This window comes from Aedes aegypti, chromosome 2, assembly GCF_002204515.2.
Source record: "Aedes aegypti strain LVP_AGWG chromosome 2, AaegL5.0 Primary Assembly, whole genome shotgun sequence".
In the NCBI taxonomy this organism is placed as follows: domain Eukaryota; kingdom Metazoa; phylum Arthropoda; class Insecta; order Diptera; family Culicidae; genus Aedes; species Aedes aegypti.
The window spans coordinates 46,241,595-46,269,419 of record NC_035108.1 but is presented as its reverse complement, the minus strand read 5'-3'; the positions used below and the strand labels follow the sequence as shown (position 1 = coordinate 46,269,419).

Here is a 27,825-nt window from a genome sequence, read left to right as displayed (position 1 = left end):
TCCCATCAGTTCAACGCCAGCTCTCGCGATCGACGGAAGGAAACCTTGGGAACTCGAATCGCAGTCGGACACGGAAGCTAGTTTGAGTGTGTGCGTTTGCAGCTATAAATGACGTAATGTTTTTGTGTTGGCCAGAGACAGTACAGTAAGCTGTGTGTGCAAAAAAAAGGGTGAAAAGAAAGGAAAATTTTGTGGCCGAAGATTTTTCCTGCCTTTTGGGGAGGAATCGGAAGAATCGGTGCTCCTCTGGTCGGTCGTCGGGAGTGTTTTTAGGGGGGGTAAATCCTAAATCGGAATCGGAAAAGCGTGTGATCCTAATTGGTGGGGCTGATTTTGCCAGAGAAGAAAGCAAAGTGTGCTGTGAGTTTTTGTGTTGGAGTGCATTTCGTGGGGAGGTGAGAAAAAAGGGAGTCAAAATCTGACGTGACTGGCTGGAAGCACCAGCAGAGAAGCAGCAGTTTTTATGTTGGGAAAGGAATGAAGCAACTCGAAAAAAGAAAATGGTTGATAATTTCGAGTGCGCTGGCTATACGTTTTACTCCAAGTTCGATTCGGGGAACCTGGGCCGAGTGGAACTGGTCCGGTGCTGTGAAGGTAAGTGGCCACCTTTGATCAGCTGAAAAAAAAATGCATCCAGCCCCCCAATGCAATGTGTCAATCAGCGGATTTTTGTTTTGACGACGACGACGACGGCGAGCCAATGGGCTCTTGGATGGAAGTTCTCTTTTATTGTTTGGCACTGTTGTACGGCAGGCTCTCGGGTTGGGTTGTTGTAAACGATCGCCTGCAAGATTCTGAGGATGATACATGAGAGCAGGAAGAGGTGTCGCAAAGTTTATTTTTTATCTGCTTCTTGCGTTAGTATTGGTGTGGGGCCAATTGGGGCAATGACGTTTATGATTAATCGTGGGGCAAATCTCAAACAGTACTTATACCTAGAAGGTATCATCTACCATACAAGGAAATTGTTGTAGAGTTGCTTGAAAAATTTCTCCGGTAATTCTATTTAGAAATTTTCATGAAGAAGTACAGTCGAATCTTCATAACTCGATATTCAAGGGACCATCGATTTTTAAACAGAATTATCGAGTTAGAACATACCGATACAAAAAATCCTAAAACATAGGAACAAATTTCTGTATTTTTATAATACACTTATAATCACTTATGTGAGATAGCAATTTTATATTGATGATAGTATTTTAAAAACTATTAGGGTGTCGGCACCAATAGCTGTAATGTACCAGTAGATTGGACTATGAAATAAAACGTATATTTATCTATAAAAACAACATGCGCTTGTTTTGGTGGATGAATCGTCTCTAGTTTAGTCGATTTTATCAAAAAGTCATAGAAACAATTAAGTTTTTGCAAGTGTTTGCTCTCTTGTACCAATAGTTGCCGTTATGTTCCAGTAATGGTTCATCAGATGGAAGTAGTTTTTTGAATAGATTTGAAAAAATGAAGAAATGTCCCAGAGCTTATCTCCATACTTCAATTGAAATATTTTAGTTGCTTTTACTAGGGAAAAATGTTGAACCTATGTTAAAATGAACTATTTTGTTTAAAATTCTTTATATCATTCCCGAACGTCTACTACTGGAGCACTAGCGCAACTACTGTAACACGTGTAACAATAGTGGCTCAAGCGATTTTATGCTCAAAAATAATTTTAACATTCATTTTATATTTTTCCCATCTTGTAGAGGTTGAAATCTTTCTGTTGAAGCCAAAATAACTCTGTCAAGGCTTTTCGTTATTGAGTTATGATTTTTTATTCCTTAGGTAATTCTAAAATTCTAAATGCTCGAAAAATCATGTAATTTTTACTGACAATCGATATTGTTACAGTCGACTCTCCACAACTCGATGTTCTATAACTCGATATATTCTATAACTCGATGGATTTTGCGGTCCCTTCAAATTCCCATACATCATAAGTCGATATTTCTATAACTCGATGTCTCCACTAGTCGATGCCACGTGGGAGGAAAATTTCCCTCCATAACTCGATATCCATCTAAAACCCTTTTTTGTATAGGGAGACATAGACCATTTCTGGTTTGGCAGTGAATAAAGGACTTGCAAGTTGTAATAAAAGTTTAAAAACATAAAAATAAAAAAAATATGTTTTAGTAAAAGGATTTTTCGAACATTTTGAAAAAAGTCTCGAAAGATATTTTTTCAAAATGCTATCAATAAAATGATATTGTTTGCTTGCAAAAGTGATCATAAAAGTATTAAAAATATAGAAATTTGAATCTTTGATTTTAAAAATTTTGGTATCGGTATGTTCTACAGTCATCTCTCCCTTACTCGATATTGAAGGGACCATCGAGTTAGGGAGGTATCGAGTTACAGAACACAAAATCAATGCAACTGCGATCCAAGGGACCATCGAGGTAGCCATGAAAATCAACTTTTACTATGGTTCTCTAACTCGATATCGAGATACGAAATATCGAGTAAGGGAGAGATGACTGTATAACTCGATAATTCTATAAGTCGATGGTCCCTTGAATATCGAGTTATGGGGAGTCGACTGCATCTTCATATTTTTTAACTTTCATTGCAACGTGCAAGTATTTTATCTCCTACAAACAAGAATTAGTCCAAGTTTTCTCAAATTAGATGGATTTTAAAAAAGATATCAAGTTATGGAGAGAAAACCTCTCACGAGGCATCGACTAGTGGAGACATTGAGATATGAAAATATCGACTTATGGAGAGCACGGTGTATGAAAATTTGAATAGCCTGAAAAATCCATCGTGCTAAAGAATATCAAGTTATGGAGAATCGAGAGAGTACTCAAATATTCCTTGATGAATTCTTTCAGAAAGTTTCTTACTAGCAGATCTTTCCAAAATCTGAGAAACATACATTTATCGCTAGATTATTAGCGCTTGTAACACTTTCCAGAAGTTTAATAATTTGGCACAATTCAAATCTGAAGGAGAAGTCAACGCTTGTGTAATGCTAATTATCCTCAAATGTGCAATGTTTCATTCGTGTTTTACACCCGTGTCTTGGTTTTCCCCAATACCTCTACGTTCCAACACCTAATCCTTCGTTTTACCTAATGTAGTTGCTAGTTTGTTGGCTGGTAGAAGGTTTTGCATCAACACCATGTCTCCGCTACAGATGTCCAATTCTTGATAATGTCTTCTATCCTTTCTGTTTTATCCTATTGTTTATGTAGTTTATCTTGATCCCGATAATCCGACAATTCCGTAGTAGTTTCTATATTGTCAATGGAGGATAGCAATTCTAATTGTGCAACCGTAGCACAATTTTGTTTCCGGTAGTTGAATGCGGAGTCGTATAATACATTAGGAAGTAATTGTTCAAAAATCTTTCTTCCAGTCTCTCTTCAATGCATTGCTAATCAGCAGCCTTTTTATAAATGACCGGTTCAGTCTTTCATCTAATCAATTTTCTTGTGGCCAGTAAGGCGCTGAATGATTAAGATGAAAGCAATGTATGCTGCAATATTCCTCTAAATCCTTTCCAATAAATTGTTTCGCATTATCCAGGGTAATGGTTCTTGGATACCCTTATCGAGTAAATATTTTATCAAGTCTGTTGACTTTGACATAACTTCCATTTGCGTATATCCACTAAAATAATCAACTATTACCAACAAATCTCGCATAACTTCTGATCTCGCCCTAAAAGTCATTGGTAACCATGTGTGTAGCTCGTGGTTACCAATGGCTTTTAGGGCATTGCGAGAAATATTCTCCAGAAGATAAATGGCCCCATAAAATCTATAGCCACATCGATCCATGGTTTTGAAGGAAGTGCTCGTCTACACATAGGAAGAGGCTTACTTGGGAATCCTATCAGTTGGCATCCTTCATACTTCGCTACAAAATCTTTGGCTTCACGATCCATTGCTGGGCACCATGCTTGGTCCTTCAAACGTATTTTCATAATTGATTCTCCTCGATTATTCTCATGCGCAAGCTGAAGCATCCTAGATCGTAATCCTTGTGAAACAGCTAGTTTATTTCTTCGTACAATAGTGTCTATCTCTATCATGCCCAGCTCATTTTTGAATAGTTCAAAGCATATTGCTGCCGGATAATTCCTTCCTTCCTTTCTCGGCATTACGTCCCACTGCGACAGAGTCTTCTCAGCTTAGTGTTCTTATGAGCACTTCCACAGTTATTAACTGAGAGCTTTCTTTGCCAAAGTTGCCATTTTCGCATTCGTGTATCGTGTGGCAGGTTCGATGATACTCTATGCCCAAGGAAGTCAAGGAAATTTCCTTTACGAAAAGATCCTGAACCGACCGGGAATCGAACCCAGACACCTTCAGCTTGGCTTTGTTTTGTAACCGCGGGCTCTAACCACTCGGCTAAGGAAGACCTTAATGCCGAATGATTACAATTTCCTTATTCCAAACCTCTTACCGCCTTTAGCACTCACATCAATCGCAACAGATTCTTGAACAGCAACTACAATCGCAATGTAATTCTTATGAAAATTCCAACGACCTCCTGTACCTGTAAGAATTGTACTCTTGAAACTCTTGAGGATCATTTAGTAGAAGATGTCAGAAATCCTTAGATGTTCCTTCCGAACAGGCGCGTCTGTTGTCAAAATCGCACGGTGTTTTTTGTTAAAATTTTTATCATCGTTAATTGATTACGAAATGAATTTACTTATTTTAAGTATCATAAGCCTCACAAACACAAAAAAAAAAACACTGAGATCAACAGGATGGGTGGCTGACCAAAGATCCATTTTTATTGACTGTTTAACGATAAACTTGCGACGATCGACGCGCCACCATATTTCATGTAACGGAGGTTATTGGAACTAACTTGGAGGTGATGTTTTGGAGGTTATTTGGCAAGTTGGAGGTTAAAATCACCTCCAAACACTAGCGATTTTGCGGTGGGATGTTGACGTTTGATCACGAATATGTATTCCCGTGGTCCAAAAGATTGATTATAAACAATGATCAACGAATTCAACTTATCAGAATTGACAAAAAATGTAAGGTTGTCTGGTTTTTGTCAGACAACTTTAATTGTGATGAAAACGTAAGAAAAATGTTTATTATTAGATTCTTGACAAAATTTGCATCATTTAAACGACAGCAAGCTGGAATTAGCTTATTCGATTTCCAAATTTTACGAAACATAACCCCACTTTTATTCGTCAATATATCTATACATATCCGGAAAGATTTGCGATTTATGCGATACTGACAAAATGTACACAATTCATGAAAGTATAGCGTTGAAATTGTAGCTCGATTACCTATTCACTGCACTTAAACTGTTCCTCTACCGATAAGTTAACTATTCAAAAAACTCAAATTCTTAGAAGTCCAACTTCACCTCATCCAAAAAAACACACTACGTGTAGAGTTTCGTTTGCACAACACGTAGGATTGATAAAGTAAGTTTGTTAACTTTTCTGACTTGAGTCTATTTGAATAAGTATTCGAGATTTCTTAGCTAGAAAAAATACTATAATAGGGTTCTAAAGCCCTGTCCCAATTTTGATACCAAACGCTTATGTTTAGGCTAAAAACACATGTTTACTCAATTTATAAATGATTTTCATTGGTTAAAGTTCATTAAAAAAAATATTGTTTTTGAGATTTTGTCACACCCCTTGGTTTAAACTCATATTTTTGGGTATCTTTTGTTTTCCGTGTCCCTTCCAAAATGTCAGATAGGAACAACTCCAGTGTTAAAACTAAAAGCCCTGTGGCATTTTTGTTGACAAAGTGAACGTCAAACTTGATCAAAAGTGTCAAGGTTCATATTTGGAACAGTTTTTTAAAATTAAATTTTAAATTTGTTATAGCCGTTATTTGAGCTGGAAAAATTGCTAAAGTAGTTGCAAGAACATGCTCTTTCGTATTATTGAATAAAAACAAGAATTCATTAAACATTTTAGAACCCAATTTACGATATCACTTCCACAGAGTTTTCGACCTTGGTGTGTTCGCCACTCCTAATTGTTTTTTTTTTTTCAAACAAATGAGCTCAAAAGTCTTTTTTTTAATTTTCCAGATGCAATAGTCTATTTGGTACAAAATAACTTAGAACGCCTTTTCACACATTGAGTTAAAAGACCATAATCCAAAACTGTTAATTTTAAACACCTCAAAGTTTAAACTGATTGATTTGAATTTCTCAAATGTAAAAATGCTGCTTAAATAATTGTTGGCGGTCCGATTTACCACAGCTATCGCTCCGTATGAGTTTTGGAGGTACGGTTACGATTTTTGGATTTAATAAGGATATCACAGCTCCAGGAATTATAATCAGAAAGTTTCTTCTCATGAAGTTTTTCCAAAAAATCCCTCTAATTATTTTGCTGTAAGGAAACCTACAGAACCTGTAGAAGTTCATACGGAAATTTCTGAAAAAATCTTCTCAGGGAAACTACATAGAAGAACAACAGGAACATTTCTGAAGTAATCACTGCAAATATTTTGAGCGGAGTTCTCCAACATTTGGCTTGAATATACTTTTAAAGAAATGTCTGGATCATGTCTGGATGCATGAAATCATGTCTGGATGCATGAAATAAAGAAATCGTCATCGATACATTATGGAACTGCTACATGCATCCCCACATAAGTTCTCTGGAGATTCTTTCAGCAATTCTCCTAGTGGATCGTCTAAAAGTTCCTCCATTGATTTCTCAAGGGATGTTCAAATGAATTTGTCAAGGAAATGCTTCAGCACTCCACCACTCACACCTTCGTTTAGAAAATTCTCCAAGAAATCCTACGAGGATTCTTTCAGGAGTTAGAACGCTGATTTTTTCAATAATTCTTCTAACCGTTTCCACAGCATCTCTTACGAAAAATCATCCGTGGACTCTTCCAGTAAATTTCTTCCAGGAATTTCTCCCGAAAACCACCCTGAGATTCTTAAAGTAATTTTTCTAGGGTTCCCCATAAAGTAGTTCAGGGTTTGCTGAAGTTCTCCATGATTATAGGGATTTTTGTAACCTTTTCAACACTTAACCAAATTTATTTTAGGGTTGCTGTTCGATAATGTACGAATGTGTAGAGAAAGTTCTCGAAAATTGCAAATGTGAAGCCCAGAACATCGCTCCGCAAAAATGGAAAAATTACGGTTCGAATTCTTGAAGAAAATTCTTGGGAGACGAAGAACTTCTTCAAGAAAATTTAAAAAAAAAAACATTGAAAGAGTATGTCTAAGGGTGTCTTGAAATTATCTTGAAAAAACTTCTAGGCAAATCCGTGAAAGAATCACTGGATAAATTCCTGCAAAAAAGTTAGGAGTAATACCTGAAGGAAGCAATTCAAATATCTAAATTAATCAATGTATAAAATAAAATAAAAATGCTCATCTCTAATACCTGACGTTATGTGACGGAGAATCTTCAAAAAAAAACTTAGATGTTACGTTAGAAAAATTGGTCTTTTTTGGGCACTAGCCAAAGCTCACAGACTATGGACCATCTATGTGAATCCTTAGGATTAAATAATCTTGATTTCCTGATGCCCATTTTATATTCTGTCAAAGAATTTTAAACCACATCGATGGAGCAAACCAAAAGAGGTTAATAACATCTCCCCCGACTGTTGTTTGTATCGATCTCTCGCGATAACATCTTCATAAAGAATCCGCTCAGACGTTATTATAATCAAGAATAATCGGTCTATGTACTTACCGAAAGTCATAATATGTCTCAATAGAACCAATCGCGTTTCGTGCTATTGGTTTATGGACATCCTTCGTGACGGTACGGAACCTACCTCACAAACTTTTCGACATGAACTATAAAACCGCAAGCGATTATTGGTTTCACCTAAATACACACATTCTTGCGAGGGCAAACCACGAAGAAAAATGTCTTGTCTTCGGCGGCATCAATGTCGACTGACTATACCTACTTTCGTTTTTTTTTTTGCTTTTTTATGATATCGTTTGTGGTTGGGAACATGCAATATCTAGTGAATTATGGTTAGGTTTCATGTGGCAGAACAAAACCCACGAGAATTAGGTGAATTAATTTAAATAGATTCTATTGATAGAGCTTCGCTTCGAAACCATCTTTTAATGAAATCGGTTTTGATCGTATACTGTACAGTATACAGCTCAATTTTCAGTTTTGCACTTCTATATTTGGAAAGTCTGGAAATTCATTGATGTAGAACGATATATCCTATCTTCGTTACGGTCGATGGTATCGGTTGATTAGTGGACAGGGTTTTTATTTGAAAGTAGGTATGGTAGATTGAACTGTTCTACTGTCTTCAAAACTTTTTAGGCTACCGACTTTGTGCAGCCGAACATTTTTAAACTCGTCCCCAAGTATATGTATATATTGTTTGTATTTATTACCGTACTGTGCTTACAACTTGCTCTATTTTCTATTATAAAAGAATAAAAATTCAATCAATTCATTAAATTTAACGATTCGATACTTTTAAAATGTGATAAGAATGTCGATTTGCTGTATTGAGAAGGCAACACTTAAAACTTGTCATTTTTGACAAATTTGGAGTTCCGTCTATCTCGCAGTATTTTTGAAAGCAAAGCATATTTCTGTAATGATCACTTGGCGAAAAAAAATTGAAAACAGCTGTATGTTATTTGAGGCAGTTTTTTTTCCTGATAAATCAATTCTTCAAGAATTTCTCCCGAATGGCTTCGAAGAAAAACTACAGACATTATTTTAGAAATTCCTCCAGAGAACCCTTTGAGATGCTTCCAGAATATCCTTCAGGTTCATTTTCCAATTATTGCTAAAGATATTCTTTCATGGCTCAAAAAATGTCCTTTTAGCATTTATCCAGGGATTTTTGCAAATACCTTTACTTAGAATTCGTAGGAAACTCCTCAAAACTCCTAACCTATTTTATGGATATCCTTAACTTTCTTCCGATAATCCAAACATTTTCGCGACTTCCTAGGGCATAGTTTTTCCAAAAGTAATAAAATATAAAATTTATAACTGCAAATATTACTAGGTATACGTTTGAAAAAAAATCTCACTCTGCTGCTCTCTATTACCAACCTGATTTGTGAATTGCGATAAAAACCAAAATAGATCCCACTCATAAACCCTGTTTTGAACAATTCAGCGCACGCTCGTCCAGTGCCATTCAAACCTAATAAAATAAAAAATCGAATCATGAAAAACAGAAAAAGTAAAACTTTTCTCATTCTTCCCTTCTCCCTGCCAGGACTGAACATAATCGGTAACAATGTTAGTTCCAGTGTCGGTTGCCTATCGGTATCTAATGCCGGCGCCAACGTGGGTGGACCGCTTTCTCCGGGAAGCACCACCCTTCTTGGCCCACCGCCCACCATCCTGTCTAGTGGCGGGTCCCTGATACTAGGAGGAGGAGGAGGAGGAGGTAACTCACCTACAGCTGTTCACCACCATCACCATCACTTTCCACAACCAACTTCTCCGCAACCTGCTGTTGGCTCTGTAACGACGACTGGGACTACGCCGGAGCTGCACCACCAGTTGCTCACCAGTCACCAGCCACATCACCATTCGGCAGCTTTTGTCGAGGTGGAATTCAATCTTTGGACGCGCCCGGATTGCGCCGGAACGCCGTACGAGAATCAGAACAGGACATGGTTCTACTTCGCTGTGACGGGTTGGTTACGATTTATGTGTGGGAATGGAGAGAGTACTGAAATGTATCTTTGAAATCGTCTAGGTGGCCGTCCGAACCAGATAGTCAAGTTCAATGTGATGAATTTGAACAAACAGGCAAAGCTGTTCAGCCAAGGTATGCACCCGGTTACCAAAGTTGGCCCGGGCGGTCGTTGGGAGCGGATCAAGGATAAGCCATCGTACTCGGTGAGTATCCACTGTTCAATTTCCACTCGGTTGGTTCACACTGGTCAATTGGCATTACTGTCATTTGGAATAACAACAATTATATTTTGTCGTCTACTGTAAGAAAATCAATGCCCAATTTATAAAAAGGTAGGATGCAAACGCCCATCATACAATTTGAAGTAGCATCGCTAATAAAAAAAACGAGGAGAAGATTTCTTAAACTAGATATCGTCTAACAACATAAATATATGCAATAGAGGGGATTCTCCTTCTTTTGTAAATGCTATCCAACAGAAGATTCTTAATCTGACGATCTTATGTGCCCTTTTATCGAAGAGGGTTGTGACCTGGCATGACGAAGAATCATGGCCAGATCTCAAACAAATCCGGTTAGATTTTAAAGCTGGATCAGAAATAACAGAAAGCTATAGAAACCCGAAAACTAACTGCGATCTCTATCGTTTTAATTAAATGAATAAGAATTCGTATAACGGTGAACAGTTTTCGATTGTTTAACAACTAGAAAATGCCCCTATGAGATCATTGACCAAATGTCCTGTTCAACAACGGGTATCTAACAGGGCCTTGGTGAAATGAGAAGCTGGCAGGATTGAGAAAAAAATTTCCTCCAGAAACAACTTTTAACCGCAACCAGATTCTTTCAGACCGGCTAAGATAGGGTTCCAGGAATACCTTTAGAAATTGCTCCAGAAATTCTACTAGAAGTCCCTCCAGGAATTCTACCAAAGATTCCAGGAAAATCTTTAGAGTTACTGCAGGGATGTATCGAGAGACTTATTCATAGATTACTCCAGCAATATTTCTAATGAGATTCCATCAGGAATTTCTCAGAGAATTCCTCCAGAAGCTGGGCAGGGATTTCTCCATAAATTCTTCCAGGAATTTTCAGATTTCTCTTGAAATTCTTCGAGAGACTTCTCGAAGGATTCCTCTAGAATAATCTCTACACGGATTCTTTTCACCAAGGATTTCTCCAGTAATTTCTACAAGGGTTACACCATTGCAACTTCTTCTAGGATTGAATAATGTATTTCTTTAGAAATTCCTCGATGAATTGCTCCAAGGATACTAGCAGGGTTATCCCCAAGTAGTACTCTCGAACTTACACCAGGAATTATTCCGGAGATTTTTTCAGGGATTCCTGCAGAGTTATCCCTGCAGGAATCCCTGAAACAATCTCCGGAATAATTCCATACATTACAAACATTCTACCAGGAATTCCTGCAGAGATTTCTCGAAGTATTTTTTTCGTGAATTCCTCAAGAGTTTCCTCCATGAATTCAGCAAATCTTTAGCGAAATCACTACCGGAATTACTCCATGGATTTTCCATCCTTCAGTAATCACATCAGGAATAACCTCCGGAATTCATTGAAGGATTCCTCAAACAATTCATTTGAAGGATTCCTCAAACATTTTTTCCAAACACTCATTTTCTGAAGATTTGTTCTTGAATTTTCTTGATGGACTCCTGGAGGAGAAATTCCTGAAGAAATTGCTGAAGAAATCTCAGATGAAATCCTTGTAGATATTTTCTCAGAGTAATCCCTAGAGGAGTCTGTGAAAAACAATCTATAGGAATCTCTGAAAGATTACCTGGGTAAATTGTTGAAGGAATCCTTGGAGGCATCTCTGGAGTAATCGTTGGAGAAATTGACAAATATATGGAGAAACACCTGTAAAAATCTTTGGAAGAAGCCCTGTAGAGAATATTCTGGAAGAGCCTCTGGAAAAAATCGTTGAAGGAATCGCTAGAGGTGCCTCTAACGAAATTCCTGGAGTAATGGAGTTCTACCGGAACCGGTCTGAAAATACGGTTGAGATTGAAAATTCTTCCTTAAAAGTTTTTTGGAGAAATTAGTGGGAAAATTCCTTGAAGAATCGCTGAGATATTGCTACTGTAAAGATTTTGAGTAATTTATGGAAAATTTTCCAGGAGGAATCTATGAATGAATCGTTTCAAAATCCCTGGAGACATTATTCTAGAAACTCATGAAAAAATTCAAAAAATCCCTGGAGGAATTCTCAAAGGAATCCCTGGAGTAATTTATGAAGGAAACTTTGGTGATATTTCTGAAGGAATCTCATGACTTTTTAAATGCATTAGGTTAAAAAAGTTTTTAAAATGTTTGATGAAATGGTGAAACACTTGTTGAAATCCCTTATGTTATTTTGAATGAATTCAGAGAAAAATTGAAGGATTTCAGATAAAGATTCCACAATAGTAAAAGTAAATGAAATCCCTGGCAACATTTAGATATTTTTCATTAGTCGTTATCCATGCATTCAGAATATTCGAACCAATACAAGAAAATGTTGATCACTCATTTGTAAGAAACTAAATGCTATGAGAAAATGAAGCATTAATAATCAAGGTCCTTCATTCGACCACTCATCAACTTTTACGTGTAACAAATTTGATCCGTTCCAACAAATCTGAAGGTTATTAAATTAAAAAACTTTAATTTTCCAACATATATTGTTAGAATAATTCAAAGTTATCTGTCAAATCGTACACTTCAGGTTAATTATCAGAACTCCAGATCTGAAAGACTTCCTGTAAGAGCTGGTGTTCCTCAAGGCAGCATTTTGGGACCAATATTATACAATAATTTCACATCTGACTTACCTGAGTTACCTCAGGGATGTCAAAAATCCTTGTTTGCGGATGACACAGGCCTCTCCGCCAAAGGACGAAGCCTGCGTGTCATCTGTAGTCGATTGCAAAAAAGTTTGGATATTTTTTCTTCATACTTGCAAAAATGGAAGATTTCTCCTAATGCTTCCAAAACTCAACTAATAATATTCCCACATAAACCAAATGCTCTTTATTTGAAACCTTCAAGTAGACATGTTGTCACGATGAGAGGGGTTTTAATAAATTGGTCAGATGAAGTTAGGTATCTAGGGCTCATGCTAGATAAGAATTTAACTTTCAAAAATCACATTGAGGGCATTCAAGCCAAATGTAACAAATATGTAAAATGTCTCTATCCCCTTATTAATAGAAAATCAAAACTTTGTCTTAAGAACAAGCTTTTGATATTCAAACAAATTTTCAGGCCAGCCATGTTGTATGCTGTACCAATATGAACTAGCTGTTGTAATACCAGGAAGAAAGCTCTGCAGAGAATTCAAAATAAAATTTTGAAAGTGATTCTGAGGCTTCCTCCCTGGTATAGTACCAATGAGTTACATGGAATATCCAATGTTGAAACATTTGAACAAATGTCAAATAAAATAATTAATAATTTCAGGCAAAAATCGTTACAATCTTCTATTGCCACGATTAATGCGTTATATGTTTAGGTTAAATATATTCAAAGCGTTTTTTTCTCTTATAAGCAGGTGAAATCAACTCACCTGTAAAAAATCTGAACTGCTACGGCAAATGAAATGTAATATGTTGTTAACAAAATGTTAATAAAATCTTAGATTTGTTTTACCAAATTAGGATGATAGTGTTGTCTAATAACACAGAACACCTAGATATAAGAAATGAATTAATGTTTGGAATAATACTAATGAAGAAATTAAAAAAAAAAAATAAAATAATCAAGGTACTTTATCTATACTGAGCAATATTTCTACCGGATATTTGTAGTTGATTGATGAATCATCACCCTTTTGATTATGTAGTAGTCCTACAACAAAAGTATTCCGTTCTTCAGAACTCTAAATTTCTTGGAAAGTAAGTATTGCAAGTCATCCCGCATAGGAGCATTTTTTAAAAAGTATTCTACTATGAGAGTTGTTACTACAATTTCGTAAAATAAAATGCGGGGTAAACTAGGAAACAAGTAGTGGAGTATTCCGTGGAAATATATGTTGAAAAATTCATGTGTTTTTGTTTTGGAATCAAAATACTTTTAGGAATTAGGCTTTGAGAAAGACGTCTTTATGAACTTTGTAAACCGTTGACGTTCAAGCGTCCATCCCATCATCGTAATGATCAAAACTTCAATTGTCGATTTCAAACGAAAAAAGAACTGATTTTCAAAATTCCAAAAGTAATGACGGATCCTGCCCCCTAATAAATTTTTGGAACAATTCCTTGTAAAACTCGGGATCTGTGATGTTAAATTCTATATTCCAAATAAATTTAAATAGAAATTAACTAAAAACGTTTAAAATTGAATGTTGGAAGTAAATAATTCGTTTCTGAAAGAACTCATAGCAAAGTAACTTTCTAAGAAAAATCTTTCTAGTTATTTTTGGTTAAAAGCCTAGTAGTGGTATTTGTAAAATCAAATCTAAGAATAATTCTTCTGTAGCAAAGCTTAGGATAATTATGGGAATGCTCTAAACAGTTCTGGGAAAAATCTAGGAAAACATTTAGGAGAAATTTCAGAAGGAAAGATTTACAACAGCGTAAAGCATTGGAGGAAACTCTTGAAAACTTTTTAGAACTCTCGAAATAATATTATAGGAATGCCAGGTCCTTCTGGAAGTTTGCAGGAATATTTCCGCATAAGTCTCTTGGAAGAAACCTTCAATGAAATTATTTATGAAGTTCATGATGATTGGCTTTAAAATATCATGAAGAATCCGTTAGGTCACTTCTGGAAGTGACTGCCATAGATTGTATAACCCATTGATTTTTTTTTTTGTTATTTACTCTTGAGGATTTATTGAGGAAATTTCTAACGGATTTGTTGGGTAGTTTCATATGAAAAATATATAAAATCCCAGCTACACTTTTTGGAAGCTAACTTGAAGTATACGCTGGAAAAAATCAGTAGATGGGTTTCAGGAGGAATTGCTGCAGCATTGGTTGAAAGAGACCCTGAAGGAAAATGTTGAGTTTTCAACGAAATTTCTGAAGGATTTTTTCGACATTGTTATCAAGTCATTCCTGCATACTCAACAACCTTAACACTCCTGCTTGGATTTTTTGAAGAGTCTTTTAGATATATTCCTGAAAGCTCGGAAAATGTTTAGAATTGTCTGAAAGTAAAGAAAGATTAGTTTAAAGAAACCGTTTGTAAATAAAAGGAAGACGTGATCAGAGAATTTATGCCACAGAAACTCCCGACAGCGTCGACGAGAATTGATACTCGACCGACTGGAGGGAGAGGCAATCACGCTTACCACTACATCACCGACGCCGCTTATAAAATACTTTGAATACAGCAACAGTAGCCAATTGAAGTGACATGTTGACGAACTATGAATTAGCCACACATTGGTTGCTATGACCATCAATAGTAGAACCAAATACACTTTTGCTCGAACCGTGTAATATTCTTACAGAAGCTCGAACAGTTTACGCGAATATTGAACGAACTTTTTCCAGCAAACGTTCGTGCATTGCACGCGTAGTGTAATCGAGGCTTAACACGAATTACACAAGACGAAACGAAAGCAAAAACACGATTGCTTGTGCTTCCACGAAGCACTGCCTATGTTAAGAAATGTTTATGATAGTTTTCAAAGTACCATCAGTGCACCAGTATCTGCTCATGCCCCTATTTCCGCTCACTAGTGTAAACAATAAATTTTCTTGTCAAAAACCAACATTTTTCGTACGGATATATTGTAGCAATATTAACAACTGTCGAATAAAGTCGTCTGACATTATTTTCATTTTATAAAATAATTCTTTATATTGAAAACACAACACCTCGTGAGCGGTTATTGGATCACTAGGTATTTTTGAGTGTTCCAATAACCGCTCATGCAAAAAATTAAACAAAATTTTAATGCAATGCAATGTCGATTGCAGTAGTAGCTTTGGTTTGACCATAAAAAATATCAGGATAAATAACGAAATTTGAAATAATGCATTTTTTTAATTAGTTCGTCACGAAACCTATTTACCGTGAGCGGAAATAGGAACACTTAGATGCAGTAACAAATGCAATTTAATAAAAAGCAACAAGTTGAAACTTAAAGTTGCTTTCGTATTTTATTGTTTTACGGATAAAATCAAAAATAAGATATCGAATTAGCTCTAATAATTAGATCATTAAAAAAACTGAAATACTGGAAAATCGGGAAAAAGCGGGAATTTCAAAATGACCCAGATCTTTTCTGACCCATCTCGTCTCTTCCAGATTGCCAACGATGTGTTCTTCATATCGTTCCTACACAGAGCACCTGAGTCAGCCGAAACGAAAACCTATTACGCATTCACGTTCCCGTTCACCTACAACGAGCTGCTGGAACAGTTGGGTAATTTCGATAAGCGCTACGGGCGTCATCCGTTCGAGATGAATCAGATCGCACAGGAACTATCACAAAAGTATGATGCTTCGATTCCGATTGGACCGGTGGAACTGGTTCCATCCTTCGTCAATCATCACATTCAGCCTCATCACAGTAGCAAAAAGGGTAAACTGGTCAAAACTCCCAAAGTCGAACGGTCCAGCCCGGAATCGTTTGACGATACGGCACGTGATGGGATTGGTAGTGACGAAGGAATCGTGCCAAAAGTAAGCGATCCTGGTGGGAAGCATCTGGACGATGGTGATGTACCAACGGCCATGTCGATCGACGACAACAATACATCGGAATCCATGCAACAGATCACCAACCTTGTGAATAAGGTTAAAATCGAGTTACCACCTCAAGTTGATCAAGCTAAGACCAAGTTACCAAGCTTTCAGCAGTTGCTCAATACTCCAACCCTGGAGGACGACCTGAAAGCCACCAATCTCGATCCACGGGATGACATCTACTACTATCGGGAACTGCTGACGCATTCGGTGGAGAAGCGACGAATCGAACTGCTGACGATCACCTCGTTCCACGGTATCCAGAATACCCGAGAGGAACGCTTGCGGAATCTGTTTCCCGAAGACAAGACACCCCGGTGCCATACGTTCAAGAACAAGAAAGTTGTATTCATCTCGTCGCGTGTTCATCCCGGCGAAACGCCGGCCAGCTTTGTGCTAAACGGATTTCTCAGTACGCTACTCGATCGGAAGAGCGTCGTGTCTATTACGCTTAGGTAGAAGTTGGTACCATTTTTGTATTACTTATCATTGAAACTATTGTTCTTTACAGGAGGATGTACGTATTTAAAATCATCCCTTTTCTAAATCCGGATGGTGTGTACAATGGTTTGTACCGATCGGACACCCGTGGGCACAATTTGAATCGAGTTTATTTGACGCCGAACGTTGAAACCCAGCCGTCGATTTATGCCGCAAGGAAACTTATAAGGTATGCTTAATGAACTTCGAATTGTTTTGGAACACTGTATATCTACCAATTCGGCATCACCAATTGAAATATATAGTATTAGAGTGTGTAATCAGTAAATTGGAAAATATTTTCACAAAGGAATCGAAAGTAATACTGATTTTAAGGTTTTGGGCTATTTTGGAGAGATTTTCTTTTAAGTACATTAAACACACCGTGATTGATATTAACTTTGTTGAACATTTCTTCCAGGTATTATCACCTCGGAGTGGACGAAGCGGAACCATACGAGCTGGAGATTGAGAAAAAGGCGGCATTACTGAGAAGTCCCGACTCCAGCAGTGAAGAGATCGTAGCCATTTCTCCACTTGAGGAAACATCCACTGCTGCCAATGTAGAAACTAGCACCCCAAGTAAGGAGTGTCCACCGATTAAGAAAGGTACGACAACCGGTAAATCTTCCCGCACGCGCTCTAACAAATCTCAACACAAAACGCCGCGTCTCCCTAAACTAACACCACAGACCAGTCTTCCTTCCTGTACGAACGGCGGTGGTATCTCAAAGCGACAAAACACAACAGGTGAAACGCGAAAACCCACAACCCGATCCATGTCTCTGTTCCACCAAGTCTCGACCCAAACAACCAATACCGCAGCAAGCACGCCGTGGCCTGCAAAACTGTTAAATAAAGTGTTCCGGCGACGTAAGGCCATGATCGAATCTGCCCGTTGCCCATTGCCTCCGATTGTATGTCATAATGCTTCCTCAGTTCTAACGCCGGTCGTAGAAGAATCCAACGATCCAAGCACCAACGCAATCAATACCAGTCGACCGACTTTGTTGCTGCTGAGTCAAACCAGCAGCTTAATTGTGGAAATTTCCCAATCGATGGAGAAGAACTGCGCCGATGGTTTGTCGTTTGTTCAGCAAGCTCATGCTTTGCTTCGCGAATTAGCTTTTCCCTTCTTAGCTTAGAACCCATGCGCGTGATTTGCCTTGTTCTGAAACGTTTGCTAAACATCTTAACGCAACCCATATTCTGCATGTCCACTGCGAGGCAAAACAGCAACCAATTGTACCATTTTCACAAATCGGTTTTTGAGATTCGCTGTCCGGTTTCAAAACAAAACTAGTGAACTAGTGTACGAAGCGCACTTTCCCATACACAGCTCCCTTAGGAGCATTGCTCGTTAGCTGTCATCAACACTGCATGAGTCGAATGAATATAGTGGATCATACAAAATTATCATGAATATGCTAACTCAATTGCAATGATAACTCATTTGAAGGTTAAACTTGGTCGTTCATTTCATTAATCAATTAGCAAGTACCTATTTCATCTGCGCTCTCGTCCGTCGTGCAATTCTATTTGAGCATAAAAATGGAAGGGTTTTTATGCATTGGAACCCTATAAAGCATATATCCCCTTTTCTTCCTTATGTAATGAACTAACTTGAGGTTAAGATGAATCGAAGCCAAACTTCAAATTTTCTAGAGCACGGATCTGGAGAACCAAACATCTGTTTAAGCTGAAAACCTTATCGATTGGTCACTCGCTGGTGCCAATCGATTAAGTTTTTAGCTCAAACGGGTGTTCGGTTCTCCAGATTTGTGCTCTTGAAATTTTGAGGTTTGGCTTCAATTAATCTTCACCTTAAGACCAAACCGGTTCGGATCTCTCAATTTGAATATTGCTTCTGAATCGCATATCACACTTCCTGATATTTTCCGTGGAGATGGCATTCTTTGCCATCTGTTGTTAATAATGGACCCTAGAAGATACAAGATATTCATACGTAACTCTTCCACAGGTTCTGGGGGATTTCTTCATAAATGCCTTGAGAAAAAGCTTCAGGATTTGACTTCATTGATTCCTCCAGATCAGAGACATTTCTAGGGATCATTCTAGAAATTTTCCCAGCAAGCCTCCTAGTGATTCGTAGCAATTTCTCGAGGGATGTCTAATAGAATTCTCCCAGAATTTTATTCACAAGATCCATCGCCAGTCCAATGCTGATATCTTCCTACAGTGGCTTCTTCCAAAATAACCTTGGATTCTGCCAGAAATGACTCCAGAGAAATCATTCAGACACCATTCTAGTAAATTTGTACCAGATTCGTTCAGGTGATCTTCCAGACTTTCCCATGTATCTATAGATTCGTGCTTGGTTTCCTCATGAAGTTCGTCCAAGAATGTCTTACAAAGATTTGTACAGCAGCACACTCTTTCAAAGATTATACGAGCAACTGCTCGAGTGAATTCTCCATGGATTTGTCAATAAGTACATTTCGGGATTCCACAAGTGAGAAGTGCTACAGTAATATCTCCAACCATTCCAATGCAAATTTCTTTAAAAAATCTGTGTTTTAACAATTTCTCTAGAATATTTCCCAGGGTATCATTTGATGATTTGTGGGATAATAATTTAAGCAAAAAAGAATTCTACAACAGTTTCTCAAGAGTCCAAAAGTTCCTTCAGAAATCCTTGTTGGAATTCGTCAGGTATTTTCCTAAGAAACTCTCTGAAAAAAATCCTATATGATTTCCTGGGAAAAAATTGATTATTTGAATTATTGAATTCATTCATGGAGAACAGCGGACTTCCTTGAGAGATTCCAGGAAGGTGTTTGATGGAATTTCTTGAGTAATTTTTGAAGGCATCATAAAAATTGTATGGTTGTATTCAAGAAGGTATGCTGTACGGAAATCTAGAAGGAATTTTTAGAGAAATCCGTGACAGCATTACTGAATAAATTCTTACTAAATAATGAAGCCTTGAGAAATGATAAACTGGATATCTTTTCCTGGGGTGTCCGCATGGCATATAGGATTGTGCTGCTTTTTCTGTATGTTCGCATTCCCCGAATCACTTGTTTCATCTAAAAGTAATGAAGTTAAATGTAGGTGTCCAGTCACGTTTATTCGCCAGTGACATCCTTGAAGCTTAGAAAGAATTGGACGCAATAACAATAATGAAAAATGGATAACTATCCCATGTTTCCAGGAAATCTCATTGAACATGGAACAATTATGCGAAGATCGATACATTTGATGATTTCCGATTAGGTCTTCGATATCGAAAGTGTAAAGGAACAAATAACTTAAAAGTCTCAAAATTGTTGAGATTATTATCAACATTTTTCGTAGCTTATTTGTCACAAAGCATTTGGTATAAACGTATTGCTGAGTGGCCATTTGGCCTAATGACTATCCATTTTAAAATAGCTACGTTTCGTCTGCAAATAAGATATTCTTCTTATAAGGATCTACCAACAATCTATAATGTAATCTTCTATATGAATAAACATGGAATGGTGTTTGTACACTCCCGTGCATAAGTTTGGGTTCACCCCCTAAAAAACATGCAAAAGTGTTCTGGCCATATCTCTGTGATTACACGTCCATTTGAAACTCTCTAAGCCGCATTCGAAAGGCAAAGAGTTATTCTTACTTCGTATGTATTTTTTCAAAAACATTCTTTGAACTTTGTATACTAAATTTGTACTTGAAGTTGTGACATTTTTCAAAAAACACACTGAAAAATCATATCTAATTTCCTCAGCATTGGATCGACCAAAATGTTAAAACAAGGTGTCATCAGAATCGTAATCTTATGTACTTTGAAGAGCACTCATAAAATTTTGGCAAAAAAAATCTGAAAAGTATTCAAAATCAATAAAACAGTCAGTCAAGTCATCGTGCAAAATTTTGGGTTCACCCCTCAGTATGGTGTATCGTGCAAAATTTTGGGTTCACCTGAACTTACTTAAATCTGTGAAATCTCAGACCAATCATGTACGCGCCATTATTTGCGCTCAAAAAAGCTTTAAACTATTAAAATCGGTTGAAAAATGGCCGAGATATTGACAAAAATTATGTGCGTGCGGATCAGGTGAACCCAAACTTTTGCACGATGACTTGACTGACTGTTTCATTGATTTTGAATACTTTCCAGATTTTTCCTCCAAAATTTCGTGGGGTCTCTTCAAGGAATATAAGATTACGATTCTAATGACACTTTGATTTGAAATTTTGGTCGACCCAATGCTGAGGAAATTAGATATGATTTTTTAGGGTGTTTTTTGAAAAATGTAACAACTTTAATTAAAAATTTAGTATACAAAATTCAAAAAAATGTTTTTGGAAAAATACATACGAAGTAAGAATAACTCTTTGCCTTTCGAATGCGGCTTAGAGAGTTTCAATTGGACATGTAATCACAGAGATATGGACAGAACACTTTTGTATGTTTTAGAGGGGGTGAACCCAAACTTTTGCACGGGAGTGTATGTCACGAAATAACTTGCGAACGAGTCAAGCTGATTTTTCACAGCTAGGTTCTTGAAGTGTTCCGACGTGTTAGTGCGTCCAAAAAGTCGAATAACTTCACGCACGGTGAAATTAAGAAAAAAACAGGGGTTGGAAAGCGTGAGGTAGGGACTTGTGAGAACCCTCTTCTCCTGGAGTTGTTAAAGTTGGACCCTCCTTCCTGGTTGGCGGCTAACTGTTTCACAGGTTCCCATTTCAATATTCTTCCCGACAGCCATGTTTCTCTATCTCTTTGCATTATCCTTGATAATGACATCAAACATCATCAGGTCCATATGTAGCTATAACTGAATAAATAGACTTACCAGCTTATCACACTAGTATCCTTACGGTCGAATACCATATTCATCATTACGAGGGGTCTATCCGTTTGGCATAAAATCATTTGACATAATAGTCGTTTGTCATAATTTGAAAAGCAAAAAACTGCAGTGGTATAGTAATATCCGGGACCATACAATCCTGGATATAATGGCCTCGGACGAGAATTTGTAGCATGTCCTATCAATCGCTGACAATGGAACGTACTATCGCGAACAGTTTATCAACACCCCTTTGCTTAATAGAAGAAATGTTATCAAATACAACGTTTTTACAATAATACCAAAAGGTTATTATGCCAAATGGCATTATGGCAAACAGCTATTATGCCGAACGACTGTAAACCCATGCTGCATCTGTGTGTTCTCTGTGCAATATAATTAACCTAATATGTCACTGAGTAGCAATTACTAAATGTATGTTTCATAAAGTGATATAAGCAATTTAAAAAGTGAATACCTAGCTCTATAGGGGAAGAGCACCAATTTTCCACATAGCACTAATTTTCGACCTATTCATACGATTTAGGCCTACTTTGTATGGAAATCCGTAAATTGGCACAAAATTCTTGTAGGTCGAAAATTAGTGCTTTTCCCCTACAATGAAAACGGCAAAGTTTATATCGTCTTTTTTGCCAGACCGCAGTATTGTTCATGAACAACTCACTTCATCACAAAAACTCAAGTATTCTAGCTAGCGAAGGCAATACCCTAGCCAATATCGCAAAAAGAGAGCGATTCATTTCATTACGTTTCATAGTCACAACACATGCGCCATATCGAACACAAATATTTATCCATAGATCCCTATAACAATATCAAGATTATGGCACAAGACATAATCTTATTTAAAGGGGCTTTCCTATTTCCAGACTCCGAATCCAACGAAGAGAACAACGCTTCGACTTCGGACTCCGGTTTCGGTGAACAAACCGTTTCGAAAAGCAGCACTATTTCGTCATCTTCTTCCTCGACAACGCTGGTCGGCTCTGAAATCTCGAAGCCCACAGTTTCCACCCCCGCATCTGGCGGTAACTCGGACCCGGCCGAATCATCCCCATCCTCCAATCCAGTTGATGTTCTCCCATCGAGTGACTCGGATCCGATCGCCACCACCGACGAGGTACTTCCACCACCGAAAGTGTTCACCGAGCAGCTGATACCGGATCTGCTGCCCGTGGTCACCGAGAGTGGCCTGGCGTTGCGACCAGTTCGCAGCGTGTCGAATCTCAGCACTGCCAGCAGCATGGCCAACAGCACCACTACTAATGCGAGCACAATCGCGCACATCAACACGAAGAAACCACCACTGGTGTCAGCCAAGGTCGACACCGGTCGGAAGGGATCGGCGTCCTCATTCAAGAATGTGATAAATAAACCGCATCTGATTGGCACCACTCCGAACATGCTCAAAATGAAGGATTTTGGTGTCAATTCGACTCAGCCTCAATCGCAACAACTTCAGCAGCAACAACAAGCGCAAAGTTCCTTAGCAAAGTCAGCGTTGGGGACCTTGGGTGTCAAGAAGGCCAACGTTTTGCACCACAAACGCGGGGAAGGTAAAATGCGTCCACAGACGCCCCAAATGTACAGCCATTTTAGGTCCCACCGGAACGAGTATCTCAACCCGGCTAGTCAGAAGAATCTTAACATTAGTCTGGACTATCTGGCTCAGCTAGACGAAAAGAATGACAAAGTGATCTACGAGGAGAGAAGCAATATGTTCCTTTACATTGATCTGCACGGGCACGCTTCCAAGAAGGGCGTGTTCATGTACGGCAACCATTTGCCGAGCACTATAGAAGCCGTCGAGTGCATGTTACTTCCTCGGTTGATGAGCATGAACTCCCAACACTTCCATTACGATGCGTGTAATTTTAGCGAGCGAAATATGTACTACAAGTAAGAGGTTTGATTTGAATGTGTTTTGAGATAATTAATGATTGATAATATTTAACAGGGGCAAACGGGACGGTTTATCGAAGGAGGGTTCTGGTCGAGTGGCTATCTACAAGTGCACTGGATTGATCAAAAGCTACACTTTAGAGTGTAACTACAACACTGGCAAAAGTGTTAACATTTTGCCTCCAAGGGGGAAGGAACCTGCCACTGCCAAAGTTCAATCACCGGTTCCACCAAAGTACACACCCGCTGTGTTCGAGGAGGTATGGTCTTTCTGTCATCTCCACCAAAATCCCACATCTAAGTGGTTCCCCTATCGCTTCCACAGGTGGGACGAGCTCTGGGTCCATCGATACTGGATCTGACCAACTCCAACCCGCAGACGCGGATACACAACTCGGAGTTCCGCACGCTGCAGGGAATGCGCAATACACTTCGGATCGAAATCGAACGCGGTTCGTCGAAGGCTCGTGTCACCAACAAGGTAATGTGTTGTCCCCGGAGTGCCCTTTGCTACGCTGCCTGACTACCTTCATGTATCACTACCATCTACTCTTCTACTTAACTGTTATTGTTAACTGTTGCTATTACATGCTATTCGCTTGATACACTTTCAAACTGAACATCAGAACAAATTTATACAGCATACTTAAACCTTTCTTTTTATATTGTTTTTTAATCCGCTTTGTTTGCTTCGTGAATATTTATTTATTTATTGCATGGATTTTGCTACCATGATATTCATATTAAATTTGGTTTTGTTTGAAAGTTTGCATTTTACTGTTTTAGTGTGTTCATAACGTGTTTGCTGGTAGTTCGATTGGGCTTCCCCTAACAATTCCCTACAACTAAATGCAAGTCAACTTAAACTTATAGTTCCTCTTTGGTCTTTGAAGATCACTGTTTGGTCTTTTTTCGTCATATGGTCTCTAATTCTACGAATTTTTAGATAGTAAGCCACTACCAGCCCTCTTGCATCCCCTCAAAATCGGTTATGTCCCCTAGACGCAGTTTTACATTCTATTCTGACTTTTATTACGCATATTCAATTGAGTTTTAGCTGTCGAAAGGTTTCCTCAGAGTTTTTGGATTCCAAAATTCTCTTATTATACCGTGATTCGGGGTGAAATTGATCAACGGGACGAATTTTAAAAAGATCTGTACCAATTACCAATTCCTTCCAACGAATGTTCATATGCTTGTTTTATCTCATTGGCACATATTGTTTTGAACATCCATCAAAGATCAGAAATGTTTGTTATGAACGCTTTAATTGCTAAGCTTGCTCTTTTTTACAATTATCAGCATACCAAACGAAGAAAACGTGATACAACACTTGTGGGCACTCCCGATCCCAGTCAATCTCGTTGGATACGGCGTGGACGCAAGCACGATTGTGAATCAATTGGAATCTCGCAAATCTCTAAATTCATACCGCTTTGCAGTTAATTGTCAATTCTAAATTTATTATTTTATTTTTCGAATTATCGCTTTACAGTTTTGATTAAGGGAATGGTGCATTGTTCAGTTACTCTAATCACTAACGCATGATGCCCTCCTCAGTATATTCTTTATCTTTATTATTTTGCAGTAGATTGATTATTTATCGCTAATCTTAAATCTTTCCCTATTCACAAATTTGGTGCGGCGTCTGTTTTTGGTTACCCGTGGTTAAAACGAAACACTAAACATTTTTTGGCATACCGAGAAGAATGAAAAATAAAGTTGTTCTGTAACTACACTATAAACATATCGTAAACAAGTTAAATAAATGTGTACAGAAAACGTTGCCCGAAATAGCAAAATAGTGTTCAAATAAAGCGAAATTGTTAGATTCTTTGGTTTGCTTACTCTTTTTTAATCTATTCGTATACACCATCTTTTCCTTTTAGTCTTTTTCTATCAATTATCTTCGGTATACAGTGTCTTGTACTCTAACTTTTGCTACTACTCTTTAGATGGATTCGTCTTTCCTTCCCTCTCCTATCTCTACTAGTTGGTTTTCCATTGGTATATTGGTGTAACCCTAGAACCAAAAGTTCAAGACCTTTTAAAAGCGACGGTTCGCGTCTGTTTCTCTTTTCTCCGCTCTGACCGTTTCGTTATAGGTCCCGAAGCCACACTCCAAGCGACTCAGTAATCAATCGTCCAGTTCGTTGGAGATCGCCAAGGAGAACGCCCTCCAATGGGAAAACATAGGAGTCCCATCTAGTGGGTCGATTAGCGGAACTGGCGGCGGTACAGGCAGTCCACCTGGTGCTGGCGCAGTAGGTGGGAATGGCAACGGAAACGGAAAAGGAACCGGTGATCCTCTCGGAGGTAACGCATCCGGATGTTGCTCTGCTACGTCCAGCGGTGGCAGACAGTTCCTCAAGGGAAGTTCTTTGAAGGGACACTCGGGGAAGATTTCCCGGAAAACAAGCAGCGCTGGCGGCAAGGGATTTGGCAAAAAGGATGTTGTCAAAAAGAGCAAAATCTTGTGTGAATCTGGCGTTGCTGGTGCTGTTGTGACCAGCGGGAAAAAGCTGCAGGAGCTTATGCGGAACAAAGATCAGCACCAAGTGCCTCGAAAGAAGATCAAAGTGTCCCCTCCCCACCAGCACGCAAGTGTAGTCGATGGGTTCGACCTGTGTTTCAAGAGTAACCTTGCAGCTACTTCGTTGCCGAATTTCTTAGCTGCTCCACCATCGCTGGGAGATTTGCCACTTTCGAAGAAGGTCAAGTCGGAATCGAAGCTGCTGGAAGAGTGCCTGGACTGTGACGATAGCCTGGATGCGATTCCGTGCTGTTCGTACACACTACCCACGACTACATCCGGTGGAGCCGTAGCGCTTACCAAGCTGATCTCGACCTACAGTCAAGCGGCGGCTGGGTCTCCTGGTGTGGCTTCCGGTGAAGGAATAACTCCCATCAGCAGCAGTTCCATTGCGATAAACTCCGGAAGTGGTTCTTCGTCAGGAGGCGAAAAGGACACAGGTAAGGCGGGTAAGATTAGTAAGTTTAGCAAAGCCACATCGGCCAAGCAGCAAGCCAAACTGGGAAAATCTTCCAAATCCAACGATGGCGGGAAGTTGCTGAAAAAGAAACGCTCGCTCAAGACTGACTCGAATTTGAAGCGGAAGAAAACTCGCGTAAAACCGGCACTTACTTAGAGCGTTGCAATCTTGACAGCGGATGAGTAATAAAGGCTTGTGTTCCGGGTTAGCGGAAATTGTGATTCTGGAAGAACATATATGCTTTCGAGTATTGTTTTTTATTGGTTTTTATTTATATACAGACATTAAATTTCTTTGTTTTTTTTTGTGTTGAACTGTAAGAGAACTTGGGAATGTACCTTGGGGATGGAATTTAGGTATTTGGATACAGCCTGTTACTGCCATTTTTGTGAATTTTCATAACAATAAAGCACAATATTATTCATACATTTCATAGTTTGCCATAACGGAAGAAATTTAAACAGCATTTTCAATTAAACTGAAATATTTAATTTCAATTTTCGTCACTGATTGGTTGAGTTTCAAAACGATCAGCTTGGCAATAAAGTTCCTCAACAATAACGAAAAATTGGTTAATACATTTAGATAAACCTTCAAACTTGCTACTATCCAAAATTACTGTTTTCTTCACCGAACGAATATTTATTTATACACCTCGATTTTTTATTTATTTAAACTCCTTATCATTTGATGTGCACAACACTCCACGTTACGATTTGGAAAAGTCTCAACAAATTCGTGCACCCAAACTCTAGCATACTCTGTAATCACTATCTTTAATAGATGTTTTAAGCAAACCGATTGGAATTTCTGTGTATAATCAGAGAATAACATACACACTAGAGTAATGATAAAAACTAGAACTAGAACTACCACTATTGGTAGCACCCTATTTGAATGTAGAAACTGAAAAGTCGTTCGAGTAACGGAACATCTATTTGTTAGATCTACAACACACCGCATAGAAAGATTTGTTTTTACTAAAAGGTAACTAACACACAAAGAGTCGAAAAATCGCATTCAAAGGAGCATGCCCGGCTTAGGATGACGATAGAGTCAGTATAATCGGTTTGGATTCAATGCGAGAGAGAGAGCGTGTCGTTGTGCGCGGTGTGGCGTTAGAGTAGCTAGTTTTGTGAATGGATGTGCGAAGAACAGGTCTTGCTTGATGCTAGGAAAATGTATCCTTATGACGTGTGAAAACGTGCTAAAAAACGAGAGCAATGCTGTCGAAAGGTTGGAGTTCATATGCAATAGGAGTAAAAAGCGGATAATAAACAATAAATTGAGTAACGCAAAGTG

General features: G+C 38.3%; 1 protein-coding gene across 1 annotated transcript; it reads left to right on the top strand.

Annotated features, from left to right (window-relative positions):
* Window positions 1-27,825, top strand: LOC5570533. Its single transcript, XM_021840754.1, has 10 exons — window positions 1-594; window positions 9,195-9,620; window positions 9,684-9,826; window positions 15,885-16,780; window positions 16,837-16,995; window positions 17,227-17,414; window positions 22,498-23,527; window positions 23,586-23,790; window positions 23,856-24,011; window positions 25,636-27,825. Exons 1-10 carry the CDS (start codon window positions 501-503, stop codon window positions 26,677-26,679), a joined length of 4,341 nt encoding a protein of 1,446 aa, XP_021696446.1. The 5' UTR covers window positions 1-500; the 3' UTR covers window positions 26,680-27,825.

Excerpts from the sequence above, each read along its gene's own strand:
- LOC5570533 (XM_021840754.1), top strand. The coding sequence starts at position 501 with ATGGTTGATAATTTCGAGTGCGCTGGCTATACGTTTTACTCCAAGTTC. Across the intron at positions 17,415-22,497 it reads GTGTCCACCGATTAAGAAAG|ACTCCGAATCCAACGAAGAG; the intron begins GTACGACAACCG and ends TCCTATTTCCAG. Across the intron at positions 23,528-23,585 it reads GAGCGAAATATGTACTACAA|GGGCAAACGGGACGGTTTAT; the intron begins GTAAGAGGTTTG and ends AATATTTAACAG.